General features: G+C 39.1%; 1 protein-coding gene across 1 annotated transcript; it reads left to right on the top strand.

Moving 5' to 3' along the window:
• The first annotated feature begins 10914 nt into the window (after positions 1-10914).
• irx6a (iroquois homeobox 6a) lies at positions 10915-15803 on the top strand. The gene is made up of 7 exons (XM_039614278.1): positions 10915-10959; positions 12055-12330; positions 13068-13177; positions 13411-13706; positions 13841-14518; positions 14751-14862; positions 15238-15803. The coding sequence occupies exons 1-6, from the start codon at positions 10915-10917 to the stop codon at positions 14855-14857; spliced, it is 1512 nt and encodes a 503-aa protein (XP_039470212.1). The 3' UTR covers positions 14858-14862; positions 15238-15803.
• Positions 15804-18746: the final 2943 nt, after the last annotated feature.

The following is an 18746-nucleotide window of genomic DNA, read 5'->3' as shown; positions in this document are numbered from 1 at the left end:
TGACCAGTGTGCATGTGTGGGCCTGTATGTGTGTGACCGGCTTGGGGATGTACATTACATAATTTCCCAAGGTCTCTGTATGACACAAAAACTGCACGTGACATTAACGGTCAGGGATGCTGAATTTGTCTGAACTGCCCACTCTTTATAAGGAACACTTAGGAATATGTTTACTCATGTAACAATATTTTTTTGTTTTTCTAATTACTCATGGATTCAGTCATCTTTACTCTATGTTATTCTCATAATTTGTGCACCAGTAAGTTCACACCCTCACAATAGCACTGCTGATATTCAAGTACCCCCTGTATTTTCATTTGGTCTCCTGTTCCCAACGAGAAAGGGGTCAGGAGGACATCTGCTTCATGTCAGCTGGCAGTATAGTACTTGTCTCAGGGGTTATCGGGCTCCCTCTATCAGGCTGTGGTTGGAACATGGACCTCTCCTTCCTGAAGGAAACCCTCCGAACCAGCGTGTCGACAGCTTGAGAAGGTGCGACGGAGAAAGAAAAGAGGAAAGTCTGGAAGGAAGACGACAGAGGCAAGGATGAGTAGGAGAGAAATACAGCAAATTACTGTGTTTTTTAGATACGGTAGGACCAACACCCTGTATTGTATTGTAGTTTACCCTACTAAATTTTTCCATGTTACTTTGCTGATATTATTAAATGGAAAGACCAACAGAATATTTATATTTAGACTTTAGATGCTGAAGAAAACTCAATTTTAATTGTTGGTTTCAATATATAAATAGAAAATGTGCACAATTATTGATATTATTTATCAACATATCTATTTATTTTTATATAATTATCTGATAAGTATTTGCGGAAGTCCCTCCATAATGATAAAAGTTCCACATGTTGTCTATTTATCTATAAGTCTGATCTAGTCAGCTCACAGGACAAAATCCATGAAAGTTTAATATCAAGCTTCCAACAATACTGGAAAATAATAAGGGAAAAATAAGCATAATCTCATATATCTTACAGCATAAGTAGACATTACTCTTGCATTAACAAATGGTGAGTTAAGGAGCTGTTAATAATGAAATGGCATATTATTTATTGTCCTTGCCATCACCTTTAAAAACCCATTAAATTTCAAAACATAACAAACTTAATATTTGTGTTGTATTCGTCTAGTGATGAGTACAAAAACTGAAAGGCAGTACTTTAGCCTTTTAAGGATTTATTGATAGTCTATATGTCTACCATCAACTGGATTACATTATTGCTGACAAAGACGGGGATAAAGGTAAGCAGAGAGAGAGAGAAGTATACTGTACTCTGTATATCCCCTCTTTGTAAGTCAAAGTTTGCACTTCATCTGGACTGCTGTAGTGCCCCTGTGTGTATGCAGTGGTTGAAAATAAGTACAGAGACACAATAGTGGAAGAGAGAGTGAGAATGTTATATACAGTATAACAGTTGATGCTACACTGCCTACCAAGATTGCACTTAGACAAGATAGTTGAAGTAAAGTCAAGTACTTAAAGACCTTATAAGAGAAAAGAAGACAAAAGTAAGAGTGATTGAGAGAAAGAAGGAGAATGAGAAAAAGGCAATGCAGACAAGCTGCAGTACGTGAAAATACCGTTAGTGATGTGAAAGCTTCAGATGAAGTGGAGCGAAGTGAGCCCCAAAGCCAGGGCTAAGTGAGCAGATTAGAGGGACCGCACAGTGGTATCACTCTTCCACTGCATTTGCTGTCCTACTGGCAAAGGTCAAGCATGTACTACAGCCACACAGTCTGCAGTATGTACACACAGTCACTACAGATAAAAAAGTGTTAATGAAATAACATCATCAATTTGAGCCAATAAAAAGGCTCTTGCTTGAAACACACATGGCAATGTGGCATATTGTAAAGTTTGTAGTTTTATGCCACAATATGACAATGACCCCTTTAAACATTCTCAGCTCACATAGCTGCTTCTGCAAAACCAGGTATAAAATCTATGCTGTTATCAGCTCCAGTGCGTTTGCATTTTACAAACCAGAGTAAAAGTGTAGTCATAATGCCATTCTTATTATCTCAATTTCTGATACATGGCATTATGAGGAAACAGATTATTATGAGAAACCAATTAAAATGGCATAAGAATCGAAAGGTTTCAATGCAAAATGTGTGTTGGCCCGTTTCTGACAAAATACTTGTAACTTGCCCAAGTTAAGACCTGATGAAAGACATTGCGATTTCTTTTAAATGTGTATAGTACTGTGTAGTTGAAAATTATTTTTGCTACATAACATAATGTCAGATATTATTTTCTTCATTCAGTACATCCATGGTGTTAACAGAACAATTTTTGTTTCATCACTACATGATTGAAAAGTGCTAAAGAACCCAGCTGACCCTCAGCTAGACAACCCTGGCTCAAGTTCCTTTTTCTTCAGTTTTATAGCTTCTATGCCTTGTTCTGGAGACAGTATGATCGGGTGCAAGAGGTTCCGTTACTTTTGTAATGTGTGAACTTTATGATAAAAAGCACAATGACAAAATGATATTGCAAATTATTTATTCTCATTTTTTGCTGCTGCTAGGTAAAGCTGTTGCTCTACTTTGTCACTGATGTACACTTCAATCTCTCTGTGTTCTTTCCCCTATTTAGCCTAGAGGTAGCACTGTATATTTACTCTCAACACCTTGGGGTGACATTACTGCGCTTGCTGCTGCTGCTGCTTGGAATTTAAGCTGCGCTCCCTACCAAAGAGCTGTGTTGCAGCCCCCTTAGACACAGCCGGAGCCGATTTGTTTTCCCACAAGCAATGTAAACACAACACTTGTTGAAGGACCCTCATTCACCATATATTTAAAAGGAATGCCTTGCCGCCCCACCTTTGCCTCCTGCACCACTTTCTTTTCCATATTTTACTCCTTATCGTCCTCAGAATAAATAGCCTTGAAATAAGTAGAAGGCATGTCTACAATGTGGACATCCCAACTTCAAAATGTAAAACATCTTGAACTGAGCAGAGTAAGAGGATATAAAAGGAGTATAAAAAGGAGCCAAGTTATATATCAAGGATACTGGCTCCTACTAGGACATGTCCAAGTTCATCCAGGAAAGGGGGGGTCTGTGGAGATCTGATCCAATCTTCTTGCCTTCTCCAAAGTAAGCTTGACAATCAGCAAATCAGAAATTAGCCTTAACATCTTAAAATAGAAACATGAGTAGCTGTTTTTTTCCCCCTTGTTTGCTGTAATATGATGACGCATTTGCGATGAGGCCAAGGTCAGGGTAGATTCAGCAACCATGTACAAACTATTTTACTTGACCAAGCGAAAAGGCTAATCAAAGGTATATGATTTCATCTTCTCCACAGTTAAAAGACTCGTTTGATGTTGGCAAGCATGTAACATCTGCTTTAAGTTGAGTGGAGTCAAGCTGGGGGTACCCCATTCTTTTTCCTTTCTTCTGCTCACAGAGCTTGAATTGGGACAGAAAACGAATCGGAATAACCACATGAGAATGCAAATCCAACTGATGAGGCTGAAACTGTAGGAAGCAAAAAGCATAACATCATACTGGATGATACTGGATTTTGGCTGTGTGAACTTATGTTTTCCACTAAATATAAACAGGATTTGATTTTCTCTGCTTTCTTATAACCTTAAGATTGAAACATGGAATATTTTGTGTAACTTTCAGATGCAATAAATTCACCAAGGAAAAAAAAGTCCTCAGTTATGGGTAGAACTACTTAAATTGTTCTTGTAGAAGTTCTTGTATTTATACTGCATCAAACTGGGAGTTTCTGAAACACTGTTTGTCAAGACCACATTCAAAAGATTTCAGATTTTTGTCCACAAATGCAATAATACACATCATTAGCTCTGCGGCCTGACACACTGTGGCTGAAGACAAAGACAAATGCTACAGGAAAAAAAATATTTTAGCTGCATCTGGATTTAGTTGGGAGTCAACCACTGACTAAGCAGCAATTTAAGAAGAGAGGGCTCAAACAACTGAACTTTCACTGGTAAAACTGTGATTTCCACCTTCGCTCTTGCTGTGACTTGGGCATCCATGCAACCCACACAAAAATCGATCTGGTACCAGTTAGTGCTGACTTGGCACACTTACCTGGGCATGAAATCAATCAGGCAGATTTTCATATACCTCTAGCAAAAGCAAAGGCTACTTGATTATGGTAACCAGCTGATTACTGTCTCTTTGGCAAGCGGGGTAATCAAAACAAACACACACGCACAAACACATATCAATCAGTGTTTATCTGTACACTGTAATACAAGACTAATTCACCTCACTACACAGCTTTGCTCTTTGGCTTTAACCCTTCTATTGGTGTTTCATTGACCTATGGGAGTAAAATCAAAGAGGATATGTAAGGTTTACAGGAAGAGAGACATTTCCCTGCATTCCACTGGGCTTCTGAACTTCCAGCTGAACTACGAGCATGTGTTAAATGCAACACTGATGTTATCAAAATTGACACTGCTATGTTACGAGAGAAAAGAGAGCAGCTCAGCATTCTCCATCACCATACACCCACGTTTTATGCACGCACAGCCACTGAAAAGTTCACAGCCCTAACTCACTGCCAGGAACAGAAAAGAAAAATCCAAAACAATCTTTATTTTTTTTTTTTTTATTCTTAAAGAAGAGCAAATCTAACTGTCAGCTCAGTGAGGATTATTTCACCATGGCTGGCTCCCCAACTTCCCCTCCCGTAATCCACCCAAAAAACTCTTGGTGAAGCCTTTCAAAACAATTTATGCAAACAAACATCAAGCTCAGCTATTTGTATTGGCACCATTTTGCAGTAAACCAGACTGAACCAGGACCAGATGGGGCTGGGCCTTTTTAGTCTCCATGTGGTGCAACACTAGCTCAGCAGACACACTCAACGAAGAGCTCTGTCTTCTGTACTGAGGAGTGTTTCAATATTTATACCACGTTTCATCACTTCCCCCACTTCTAGGTCTGTATATGTATATATGTGATGGATTACGGCACGGACAGATAAAACCATAATGAATATATTGCAGCCATTTTGCTATTGTATGGTAATATTTTTTTTCACAAATTTTAATTGTTTCCATTGAATGCATCCTAACGCAGACCATGATTTATATGTGCTGGGCTTCTTCAACAACAAGATAATACAATAATGTTGAAATCAATTTAGACAAGATTCCCTGCTGAGGATGTATGGCCATACATGAGAGAAAAGATGCCAGTACATACCATGACTGGTCCAGCGCTGACAGCAGTGGCTGTACTGCGGCCGGTAATTGGACTGACAGTAATAGGAACTGTCTTTCAGTCTCCGTGGGCCCTAGCAATAGGCCACAATGCTGCTGTGGATTTAGCAGCTGCAGTCAGATGGAAACCATGTAACAGCAGTTTACCCTGTCTTCCCTTTTATTCCTACATTTGAACGCTGACATGATCATTTATGAGTTGAGTGAATTTCATGGCCCTCGGGCCCTTGATTCCTGGTCATACGCCAACATGCGATTTTAGAAATACACGATTGTCAATGAGAAAATGAGCCCTCCATTCATCATTCCTGAAGAGCTTCTTTTTCTTTCCTTTTCTTCTTTTTTTGAAGATACATGTATTTACCCGACAGCAGCACTTTGCTGCTGCTGGCCCTCTGCCTTGAGGGAAGGTTTGGTTAGAAGTCAGCACCCATCTCAACGAAGACCACACATACATGAACATGGGCATGATAGCAAGGTGTTAGCATAAACGTACTCCATATTATCAGTGGCTGAATTGACGTTTTTGATCATGTCTATTTTCAAATTTCAAAGTTAATACACAAGAAAGCACAGATGTCGTATTGTTGCCATAGCATGCAGCAACATGAATACACAACACTTGCGAACAAGAGTTCACATGGACAAAGAGCCTAAGGCCTCCACATAAAAGCTGACACGAGGAAACATACACCATATGACTGACCTGCAGCCTGCTTGTATACTCAAACATAGACCTCCTGATACCATGTGTAGAAAATAGATACAAATTTTTCCCACTTATTCTCTGTCCTTCTCTCTCCCTCGCTCTCTGCCTATCTATCTATCTCTCTCTTGCACACATCTACGCTCACACAAACTGTGTAACAAGGCTCTCTCTCCATAAGCAGTTATTTCCCAGAGTTACTGCCAGGACTCCCTCTCTCACTCAGTGACAAGCAACAAATCCCTGACACCACCACTGATGATAGCTTTACAGTAGAGCCTCAAGGGGACTCTGCCAGCCAGCACACACAAACAGCACACATGCCTGCATATCCACACACTCCTTCTCTCTCACTCACTCACATATTGCATCCCGTGAGCCTCAGGGGCCTCTGAGACACAGGGCTCCCAACAAAAAATTTCAGAGGTTTTGTTTGACTTAAACATCTGAATACAAGCGATCAGCGTGGCAGTGGTACAAATGCAACACAAATTATGCTTGTCCATTCATGTACAGATTTAAATTAAAAAAAAAACAAACAAACAACTGTATGTGTAATTATAGCCTCTCAAAATATATATTGTTTTTTAAACCCAAGGTACCAATCAAACTGTACCATACCACAGTGAGTGGCACTACTTATAGAGTAATCAACGTTGTACTGTCATCACATGCAATTATCCTTTTCTTCTCTAGACCAGATTGATTTATTGAGACAATTGTCATGATGTTACACTCACCCTATGCCGTTCTTTCTCTGTTTGATGAAGCTTTAATGACTCCCTGTGCACACTGTAATTACTCGTCAACCCTGGAGATGTTTGTTTTAGTGTTAACCGACCACTGCTGTGACCATATCCTCCATGGGTCTATTATTTCTCATTACAATATTTATTACTTTTCCATCCATTTGGGTAATTTAGCAATATTAATAATGGTTTTCATGGGGTACATTTGTGTGTATGCACTATATGTGTGTGTACGCAATAATTCCAGATCACAAGTGCCTTGGATTTATTGGCATATACCAATTTGGCTTTAATGAGATCACACACCTCCAGGTAGGTGCTGCTTCATCCTCTGCTTAACTCACGGTTCTTCCTCCATCTCTCTGTCTGTCTGCCCTTATTACCATTTCATACACCCCTCTACCTCCACCACTACAGCCCCCAACCCCTCCTCCATCCTTCTCCTCCTCATCTGATGAAAAACCAGAAAGGCTTTGTGTGGTTCATTAAGTCAGCATAGGAAATGTATTAAGTAGGAGAAGAGGGCTGGGAGCTATTGAGTGTTGACTTAACCTTTAGAGTTTTTTTTTTTTTTTTTTTTTTTCCCAGTCGGTGATGCTTCTAATGGAGAATGCGTGCATTACTCAGTCTCATTAGTAACCACTTGGATCTGTCAGAACAAGATATAATGGAGCTTTGGGCTTGCTTATTGTTAAATAACGTGAGTGAATGAGCGTGAATGCCTTTGCTAGTAGTCAAATGTTCTATTATATGACCAGTCAGGTCAAATTGTATGTCTACAAATTGCAACTGCCAGACTGTTTCAAGAAGTGACTTTGTTTTTGTTGTTGTTTTGTTTTATTGATAAAAACATCTATATCTGGATGATGCATAAACCCGGTAAGCATTTTATTTATTCTGTACTATATTGGGAGTATTGGTTCTGTTGTTTCTTGTCCCTCCTGACTGTACTCCAGAATAGATTATGTCAATTTTAACGCCATCATTCTGGGTCTGAACTAAACCCAGTGCTTGTGGACAAGGACAGGGGATTGAACTTATAGACAGCTTACAAAGAAGCTGAAAAAAAAACAAAAACGGGTTTTTGATGTAAGAAGTTGGTATTATATCCCTAATATAGGGTTAATACTGATGAGTACTGATGACTACTGATTACTATAACAGCATTTTAACTGCTAAAAAACTCTTGTTACCATGTGACTGCTAGGTAATCCAGACAGAAGAGTATAAAGAAATGGCCCAACATTTGGTTGTCACACAATTTAGAAGGAAGGGCACTGTGGCCAGTCTGCCATTGCAATTAGCATTCATTTTGGCCTTATTCAATGAGATCTACACTGACTACTGGGCATGCATTATGCATGAGTCTGTCCATATGCACTAAGGCCATCATGCATGCCCTTGTAGAAACGCAATGACCACTGGCATGCAATTACATTTAACTTGTGCACATTCTCCTGTGTGCTCATTCTCCTTTAATGGTTGTACAGGCTAAAATTGTGCATTCTCCTTATATACATTGTGATATTCGTCAGTAGCGAGGTAAAAATGATACATTTTACAAATTGATAACATCTGTTAGTCAAATCCTTATAAGTGTCCAGTTAAAACTATCTACAAATAAAACCTGGTATTCAGGAGTTTGTTTGTTTTTTTTCAGACAAACAGATGGCTTAAGTATTCTTTTAGAGCTGTAGTTTTCTGATCATTATAAAAATATATATATAAATATGGTTAGAGTAAGGAATATAAACAAGAGTCTGCAGGTACGATTGCACTGCCTTCTGCTCTACTACAGACTAACTTGTATCCATTTTTAATTGCTTCCGCTATCCCTGATGATGACTGATTACAAATAAATACATTAAAATGATGGTGGTGGAGTAGCAACAACTTTTTGGCTGCCTGTAGAAGTTGGGAAAACCTAACCTAATCTAACCTTCTAACATTTAATAAAACATTTCAAAACATCTGAAACTTGTACTGTCAAAAAGCTGAAAATATGGCTGTTTTACATACCTCTGTAAAAGCAGGTTGTCTGGATCTATAAGCATTGCTCACTCATCTGATTCATACCTCACTGTTTCATCAAAAATAATAAAACATTGTCATAATGGCCATTTCCTTTTTCTTCTTCCTCTGCAGTTTATCTTCTTTGTGTTTATGTCAAGAACGTAATGGAAATGGTGTTATGATATTGTGAAGTTCTCTAGGCTTTCTGTACATATATATATATTTTTAAATTGTTCGTTTGTTCCTTTTTCTGTGAATTTTGACTCAAGAGAAGAAAATGAACACAAGTGACCCTGTGAGATGATGCTGAATTTGATATAAATAATTATAAAATAAAATTTTGCAAAATATGATTTTAACAGGGGAAATAATAGCGGACTATGGTTTGTTATCCAATAAGTTTTTGCTGTAGCTTAGTGGCCTTTCAGAAGAAACAGGCACTTGTGTGGACAAAAGGCATCGTGTCTAAGACTTACTGTTGCCCGTGGGTGTTTAAAACGGCATTTCTCAAAGTCTGGACCGTGACAACTCCGACCATTTTATCTCTATGAAGAATCTCTAACGGGAGATCTTAATTTCCAGCACGTGGCTCTTTAGCGCCCCTTGGAGAGAAAGCCCGTAATCGCAGATGCGTCTCCTGGGGAGTCAAAGCCATTCATCAGCCAGGGAAATTAAAGGCACTGGAAAATTTGGCTCAAGGTATCAGTCGTGACAGCGGGAAACTTACACTTCTCTAGACAAGCAGAAATGGGCAGATCATATGACTCAGTTAGACCGATCACCTCTGTCACTGCCAACGCAAAAGTGGTGAGTGTAGAAGAGAAATAAACAGATCTCTTACCTACCGGTAACATCTCAACACACGAAAAGAGGGTAAAGCTTGTTTATGTTTATGGGAGAGAGTGAGACAACTGGTAATGGCTGAGCTCCTAATCTAATAAGGCTTAAAATTATTTCTAGTTTCATTCACTGTGAGGCAGCATCATTCCTTACCCATCTTTCAAGTGAGCATCATTCAATTAAAATGCAATTCTCGTCGCCCCCATGCACGGATATTTAATTAGACTGGGGAGCACGGCTTCCAATGTCTTTTTTTCTAGCATAGCTCTTCGGATTTCACCTCTAAGGCATATTTTCACTCTGTTACTCGTTGGTTAAACAAGGGCATGTATCCATTTGTTAATTGATACAATTACGCATTACGCGTAATGGTCACGTAGGTCTCCAGGCGCGCATCAATCACTGGTCTATTGACCTGCCAAAAACCCCTCTAACCGTTCCTACTGGGACTGCCCCTCTCTCTAATAGAGAAAGATAGAAACATCATCGTCATTAACTCTGGGATGGACCTCTGGCCAAAGAGCCACAAGCGAACAAAGGTCGAGATAAAAAAAAGAAAGAAAAAGTATTAGAGGTCCAGCCATCTATAGCTGTGATACACTGTAAATAATACAAAGCGTTTTAGGTATCAGTTTTATCTAAGCAGACAATAGTGCAGACTTTTCTAGTTTAGGCAACATGTGTTATTTCTATTTGTCTAGATAAAGTGAAAAAGTAATGAAATATCTCACAAGACACCCTAAACATCCCCAGTGTTTCTCTCTCTCTCTTTTCTAGTTTATTTAACTTCACAAAGGGTTTCCATATTGCATTGTTACAATTCAATAATAATGAACAGTGGTGCAATTTTCCGAGACTTTACCTCAGAAAATCGGTAAAGAATTCTATTACAAAAGCGGAACAAGGCTGTGTACAGTGCACCTTAAGAAAACCCTGTGTTGGACGTGATTGGCAAAGACATTATTCTATCCTTGGTACCCTGCCGTTCCGGGATTACAGTGACGTCACGCTGATACCCTTGCATGGATGAATGCTAAAGAACTATAGAGCCACAAATAATAGCACAAGCAGAGTCCATATCTTGGAAGACTTACGTTATCCTTTAAGCCTCCTTCAGCTAACACAACAACAATTTTTTTTTGCACTTAATGACGCTTAATTTCATTTCTTATTGGGTCCTTGGGGGGATTATTCATTCATATAAAACAATCTGCAGCTGGTGTCAGCCTAAAGTCTCCCTCCTATGAGTGAAGTCATCTATTATTGAGCGAAAGGCCGTGCGTGGAAATGTGTGTAAGACGGTGGATTTGAAGTAGAATTGGTTGCAATCGATCAAGGGTGAAGAATATTCCTGATGGTAACAAAAGAAGCAGCTATGTCTTTCTCGCAATTTGGATATCCCTACAATGCAACTTCACAGGTAAGACACTTTTCTTTCCATTTACCCTAAATATAGTGTATACAGAAACAAGACTAAATTCATATTTTTCCTTTATTTCACCAATAAGAAGGCTTTTACTTTTGTGAGAAACATAAACGAAAGAGTGACTGCTTTGACAGTATTGACAGCTATTTTCGCGTGGAGCTTTTGTTGTTGAACCGAATATCGATATACACACACCCGTGTCCAATTACACTGAATTATGAATGAACTCACGTGTTTTTCTGATGACAATAGAGATGAATGTCACCTATCGCACACTACGAGGTGTAATTGGGCTGTTAAGCATGCTGTACACATAAGCAAACTTTCTGATGGAGTTGTTTTGACATGTAAGATTGCTGAGTATTTTCAAAGGCTTAAATCTTTATTAAAGCGCTTTATTTGCCTTTTTAATAAATTCTTATTGCTCCAAATGACAAGTTCGAAGAAGTTCAGGTCGATGAGGGGACAGAAGTTACTCTGCTGAAAAAGTTATCAGACAACTTCTCCGAGGACAACATTTTGACTTTTGGCAGAATGTAAACGTCAGATCGTTGCATTTAACATTGAAATGGGGACTTTGGAATTGCATTTTGTTTTTTCTATACGGAAACATTTTTTTTTAATTCGGTCATAAAATGAAGCAGGTCACTTTTTCTTGTTCATCTTCTTATCCGAAAACAAGCATGCATGTCTTTTACATTCGCATGCAGTTTAAAGTAGTGAATTAAAACTGTTATTAAATTGTGGGGAGAAAAAAAAAAGAAGACAATGACATTTTATATCTTATCGTTTTATTTTTCCCTGCGACCTACTTTCTATCATTTCACGGATTCTCTGAAAAGTGACTTACCTTGAATTAAGGCAGGTCACAAGTTAAGGCAATGACACCTGAATCGTGATCATTCAAAAACAGCAAACGAAATCAGCTCACATTTACCGGTTGCTTTAAGATTTTAAGACACTAAAGCAACTAGACTAAGGCTAAGATTTTTGCAGAGCATAGCCCAGCCACTTCAGAGTTGTCACAGACATCCACATGAGAGATGAAACAGCCAGTGACCATGTCTATCCACAATTCTCTTCATGCAGTTTTTCGTGTCGGCAAACCCCAGTACGACTTGCTGCGATTCGATTTCCAGGTCGGTCTCTGACGGGACAGGCAGCTCCCAGACTGCCGCTGCCGCCGCCGCTGCCTCCTTTTGCTGCCCGTCCTACGAGAACCGGCTTTTGGCAAGCAGCCGGACGGAGCTCAACGCAGCGCTGGGGATGTACAGCTCTCCCTACGCCGCAGCGGCCGCAGCCAGCCAGAACTATGCCAACTACTTCCCCTACAGCACCGACCCATCCGCTATCTACTCCACTCTGGTGGGCTCATTTGATGCGCAAAAGGGGGAGGGGGGGTCTCAGGCTGATCGATCAGCTAGGTTTATCAATTTATCTCACACTGCAAACATATCTGTCTCGATAAGTCTTTTAATCCAACGGCAGCTCTTATCGCACTTCCCCTTCAAAGCAACAAAAGAACGTGGAAAAAGAGACAGGTGAACGAGTAAAAGAGTCAAAAATGACTGATTTGAACCAAATTTGCGGTTAATTTAAAGTTAAACCCCCTTTTTGTGTTTTGCTTTAAAATATTGCCACTCGTTTCTGTAATTTTGGGGGTGGGGGGCATCAGATTCTTCTATTACTAGAGCAAATTGTTTACTTAAAAAAAAGTAGGAGTTTGAGTTGTTGCAGTGCAGCTGAAACTTTCCTTTCTATTTCCGTCTATATTTTAAAAACCAAAATTAATTAAGGTTGACTGTCTAAAACAATATTGAACTAATATTATTAAAACATGTTAACAACACATGTTTTTGGACATCACATCATACTTCAAACACAATGAAAATACATATGTGACAAATACATATGTGTCATGTCTGGGAAATCTTTTCTGCCTCTAATAACTCATAGTTTGAATCATTTGCTTGTTATTTATTAGCATGGAACTAAGATACTTTATACATGAAATAACTTTCAAATATCTTCAGAATGCTAACATATTTAAACTAAACTTTCAGAATGTTTATAATGTATAACAACTGCCTTCTCTTTTACAGAATCCACAGTATGACATTAAGGACAGCACAGGCACTTTACACTCTGGCATTACTCAAACTGCTGCGTACTATCCTTATGATCACTCACTGGGACAGTATCAATACGACAGGTAAGTTTTACATCATTAAAAACAACCATTCACTGGTGACACATTTGGATCTGAGGTCTGAGTCTAACTCTATAGTGGAACCTGGATCTGGTGAAACTGTATACATTTCAAACAACAGAGAGTAACAATATAGGATACCTGAATTAGTAGTCTACTATATAATTTACCAACTGCACTAATGATGACTCTTTCCCTGGCTGAATGCGTGTGTGTGTATGTGTGTGTGTTTCCAGGTACGGGACAGTAGATTTTAATGGCACAGCCAGAAGAAAGAACGCTACACGTGAAACCACCAGCACTCTGAAAACATGGTTGTATGAGCACCGCAAAAACCCCTACCCCACCAAGGGGGAGAAGATCATGTTGGCCATCATCACCAAAATGACACTCACTCAAGTATCCACCTGGTTCGCCAATGCCAGGAGAAGGCTTAAAAAGGAAAACAAGATGACCTGGTCACCAAAGAATAAGGCGAATGATGACAGGAAGGATGACCTTAACAAGAGTGAGCAAGACGGTGTTACCAAAGGTAATGATTTGCATTTTTTTTTCTTGTTGGTAAAAAATGGTTTTCAAAGTTTAAAAATTATTTAATTGAATGTATTTATTATTTTTCCATGACAAACAGCATATTAAGAAAATAAAATCTGTTCTTTCATGTAGATTCTAATGATTGCAAGGATGAAAAGGATTTACATCTGAGTGATCTGGAGGATATGGATGACGATGACTGTGACAAGCTGGACAGTGACTGTGAAAAGGTGGCATCGGATGAGCAAGACCTCCAGAGGACCATGGCAGGATCTGGAGCGCCTCAAAAAAGAGACTGCAGCTCCGAACTACACCTGAGTTTAACTAACAGCTTTCACTCTTTCCCTTGTGCCATCAAGAATGTCACCACCCTTCCTCCTCTCCCGGCTGACTTCCTGGATCCTGTTGTGTCCAAAGCACCCTCCTCAACCAGCCCAGCCACAGGAACTGTGTCCCTGTCGCACTATGAAGCTTCAGATAAGCCACGGATTTGGTCTCTGGCTCGGACGGCAGCTTCGGGGGTCATTCTGAGCCCTCAGCAGCATGGCTCTGAGCTGAGGACAGGCAACTCAACCGGGGACTGCCAGCTACAGAGCACCAGACTTATCGGGGCTCCCACTGGACAATGTGCAGGCATTAGAGGCCTTCATGAATCTAGCAGTGTCACCAATGTTGAGAGCCCCTTTTCAGAGGGCTCGTCCTTGCACTCAAAGGTCTATGGCACTAGCAGCTATGGTCCCAAGAGCCTCCAACTTCACTGTTCATCCTATGCTGCACTCCCAGACACATGTCAGTACTCCACCATTGAAGGTATGTCTGTCTTTTACCTGCTGAGTTTCACATAACAGATAACATCGATGTTTGTCTTTTCATAATGAGCCACAAGCATACTGTTTTAAACACATCAATGGACACAAATAAAGCAAAACTTTCCATTTTTGTGTTCAGAAACGCAATTTATGAGTTATAAAGTGGTGAGGGACTTTCTGCCAACTTGTGCTTGAAGTAGGCTTCTTAGATTTGTTTTCACTTGGGTGTGCAGGATTCTCCAGTGGCAAAGCAGAGACACAGTCATCTGACCTCAGTGAAACCTGTGGGACCGTGCAGGATGACAAGGTCACTGCATTCAGACCAGTGATGAAGAGGTGAAGCAGGTGAGAGTCTGCACTGAAGTGGAAAAAAATCAGAGAAGTCATGACACACACATACAGCTTTTCACACACAAAGACAAGAGGCAAGGAAAAACATCAAACACTCACAGATAAACAAATATGCTGACAGAATGCACTTACTCTTTCTCTTTTTGTTTATATGTTGCTTATTTTTTTAATTTTATATTTTCTATCAGATTTGCAGATGGGCATTAGAGGATAATAATGTGCATAGTGTCAAATATCATTTATAAACTCAGTCAAAAGTATTTCAGTTCTTCTTATGCTCAACTTCTCTTTGGAAATATTTCATACTATAAAGTTTTTTTTCTTTCTATTTTGTGCGTTTATTTCAATCCCTGCTGTTCTTCCTCCTAGATCGCTGGAAATATACCACAGTAACTATTGGGACATTTATTATGCACTAAATGACACACCGGCCAACTAGCGGCCTCAGTATGACACATGGGAACTACCTGGCGCTGCTGCAGTGTGAGCTGTCAAACTGTGGACGTGGCTATCATTTTGCACAACATTGTTTTTATGGTGTTAAAGACTTTATGCAAAAAATCTAGATGCAAATGTGTGAGACTGGCCGAATAAAAAAAACGGCCGAATTTGTGTATGGCAATCGTGTAGTGTAGCAAACTTATTTATTTCTTTACGTATTTATTATTTTGTTATGTCGTCTGTTGGCTAATTATTTAACGTGTTTATTGGTTGACTTTGTATCTCTTTTGAATATTTTGTTACACGTTTTTCAGTTTTCTGTGGCTTCGTGTCATTTTGCCAGATGTAAAAAGAGAAAAGCTTGTCGGACTCAAAGCTGGCTATGAACGACTGGATCCGCTGTGGACTTGGAAATATGTTTTGTCCCTGTGTTAAAATGTGAGCTTCTCCTGTGTTTGCCATTCATGACATCTTTTCTAACAATACATTTTTTTCCCAAGAGCTTTCGTTTTCTGTGCCGTGATTATTTATACAGCTTAACATCCAATCAGGCAATTAAAAAACATTTGCGTATGCGGGTTTGATCAAAGTTTATCATCTTGACTCGATGTATAAAGCCGCTGCGCTGATGGAAGGTCATAATTCAGAGGAGGACGTGAGTGAAATCCACAAGTTGTGGAAGAAAGGGGACATCATCTCTCTATTGTCAGCATCTAATCAGAAGTGGCATCAAACACTTTGTTACTGTTCAGGCTAAGCAACGAGGGAGGAACATAGAATGAATGCTGCTTTGTCCCTTGTATAGCGAGCCTCTGCACTAACTTACCATTGTGTTAATTAAAAGGTCATTTGTAGGATCAAACCCGGCAGAGAAATTCACATGGTCCCTCAAAGTCCCTTTGATTTGGATGTTTTGCCTATAGACCGTCTCGTTATGGCTTAACTCTTCTGCCTCTTGTACAGACAGCGGTATTAAGATGATCACTGTAGTGTATGATCCGTGTTGACGGTCGAAAAAAGTTTTTTGGTTTTTTTAATCTTCCTATTTCAAACTTTTAAAATCAAATACTTCTGTAGTAAAAGACGTAAGGTGCTGTGCGTATTTATTTTGCGCAGTACTCTTCTGAACAATGTTAAGAAATACTCAGCGTAACAATTCGAAAACGTGTTTTTTCTATGGAGACCACTCTAGAATAGTCTGAAATTGAGGAGAAAACGCCTTTTAAATGATTCATTCAGTTGTTTCAAATTTGCGAAACGCGTTTATCTGTAATATTACGTTGCAATTTCCTTCAGCGAAGTGAAAGAAGTTTTATTTTGTTTTGTTTCTGACTTAATCTCCTGTCTTAATTCCTGAAAATCGTTATTACATGAGCAGGAAGAGATTTAGATATGACTGAATTTAATTCTATACCACCAGCGAAATAATACCTGTAGACCAAATAGCCTACAGTCCCGTCATTTGAGGTAGTACTTGTCGGATTATGCTTGTAATAAAAGTCTTTTCCGTATTAAGGCAATTCGGGCTCAGTTCATAGGCGCTGTGGTCACCCCATTTGTCCTTGGCCAATGGCGTAGCTGTCTGTAAATCCAGGAAAGTCTACATGATGAGGATGAGGAAGGTCAGGAATAATAACTTAGGCCTATTTAAAGTTTTTTTCCAGTTCTATTTCCCTGCTCTGTGTTAATCTGACAGCCAATAAATGATTTGGCTGAAGTGAAAGCCAAAAACAAATATATTTCTATAGGCTTTAATATTTCTAGAAGATTTTAAATACAGACAAAGCTCCTTAAAGATCTGAGACTACTACAGCTGACCCACCAAAAAAGAGAAATAAAGGGAAAGTATGAAACTAACCACTGACATCCTTAAAAACTGAACATCACATACTTTCTATTGATGGTCACATATAATAGATTACAAATGCATCCCATAGGAGCTATGTGAATTTCAGTGTAAACTTTATGTAAAGTTTTTGAGCCAAGTTGCATGTATAGATCACTTCTTTAGGCTGACAACTGTAATACAAAACATGTCAAGCTGCTAACAACTTCTCAACTGTAACAGTAACAGGACGATGCTCATGATGGATTGCATTTACATTCAGAATATAAGGTATGACATCAAATGTTTACAATCACTTTTAATTAAACCATAGGCTGTAAAGGAAAGTGGCTTTATTTTATTGATATGTGGTTGGATTAGCAGCATGGCAATCTACCTGGTGGGGAGTTAGATAATGGCCATTATGGGTTTATATAGCAGCATATGCCTGAAGCAGCTAACAGGTCAATTAGTCTGTCCTATACACAGAGTTTTACATATGGTGAAAGCAGCTGCACAGAGGAGAGGCAATCAAGGCATACATCAGGCAGCTGTAAATGGAAGCTGATCTGGATGACAGAAACTTCATTACTGCTATTGACATCTATTACATGGTAATGGTTGGGGTAGGTCTACTTGTATCTGTGTGTGTGTGAAGAGGGAGCTAATTATTATGATTATTAATACTAATAATCATAATAACAACGAGCCACACTGGCAGTAAGGATGAATAAATAGGCATTTATCATATTTTTTGTTTTTGTTGCAAGGGGGAGGGGACCGACAAGATTTTCTTTTTGTTTGTCTGACATCTATTAATCTGAGGCGAGACATGAAATCTGTGGCAAACTACAGTGATACAGAATAATAAGTTCTTTAGGTGGGATATATGCACATCTAAATCTCCCTAATACACGCGCTCCTCCTGGTAAATTACATTTTTCATCTGGGAGGGGCGAAATGGTATGTGGCTATGAGAGCATGTTTGCATAATCCAAAACAGATTTTAGATAATCTGTGAAAGAAGCACAAATATGCAAAATAGAAAAACAAGCTAAGCTAAACATGAACCCTTAAATAGGTTTGAAAATATCAATCTGTGGCCATACTTGTCAGAGTGCTTCATTATAATCATTTGGCTTTTGCTATCAAACACTTCCACAAGTTTTTACACCGACCTTAATAACCACACCCCACCCCACCCCACACTGGTCGTTTCTGTGCCAAGTTTCTGCTTGCGTCCTATGCTCTTTTCAAGTCAGCAGGCTAGATGACTCACATAAATGGGCAAGTATTGTGTGAAGTTGGTAAGTTAGTATTTGGAGAAAAAGGAGAAGAACAAGCATTTTAAAGGTAAAGTCTGCTCCAGCCTAGCGATAATCCATTTCACTCCAGTATTGACAGTGACATGTGAAATTCCCATTTTGAGCAAACCAGACAAACATAACTAATTTTAATAACTATTTAATTTACTTTTAATTTTATTTTATTTTATTTTTTTACCCAGCAAAGCCCATAAAAACCTGAGAGTATTTTAACAATGACTGTTGTATGTTCTACAAAATTAAGCTATAGGTCAATGTGGGTTAATTTCTGACAAAGCACCGTCAGG

The sequence above is a fragment of the Oreochromis aureus genome, linkage group 1 (assembly GCF_013358895.1).
Source record: "Oreochromis aureus strain Israel breed Guangdong linkage group 1, ZZ_aureus, whole genome shotgun sequence".
In the NCBI taxonomy this organism is placed as follows: domain Eukaryota; kingdom Metazoa; phylum Chordata; class Actinopteri; order Cichliformes; family Cichlidae; genus Oreochromis; species Oreochromis aureus.
This window is presented reverse-complemented; position numbering and strand designations above follow the sequence as displayed.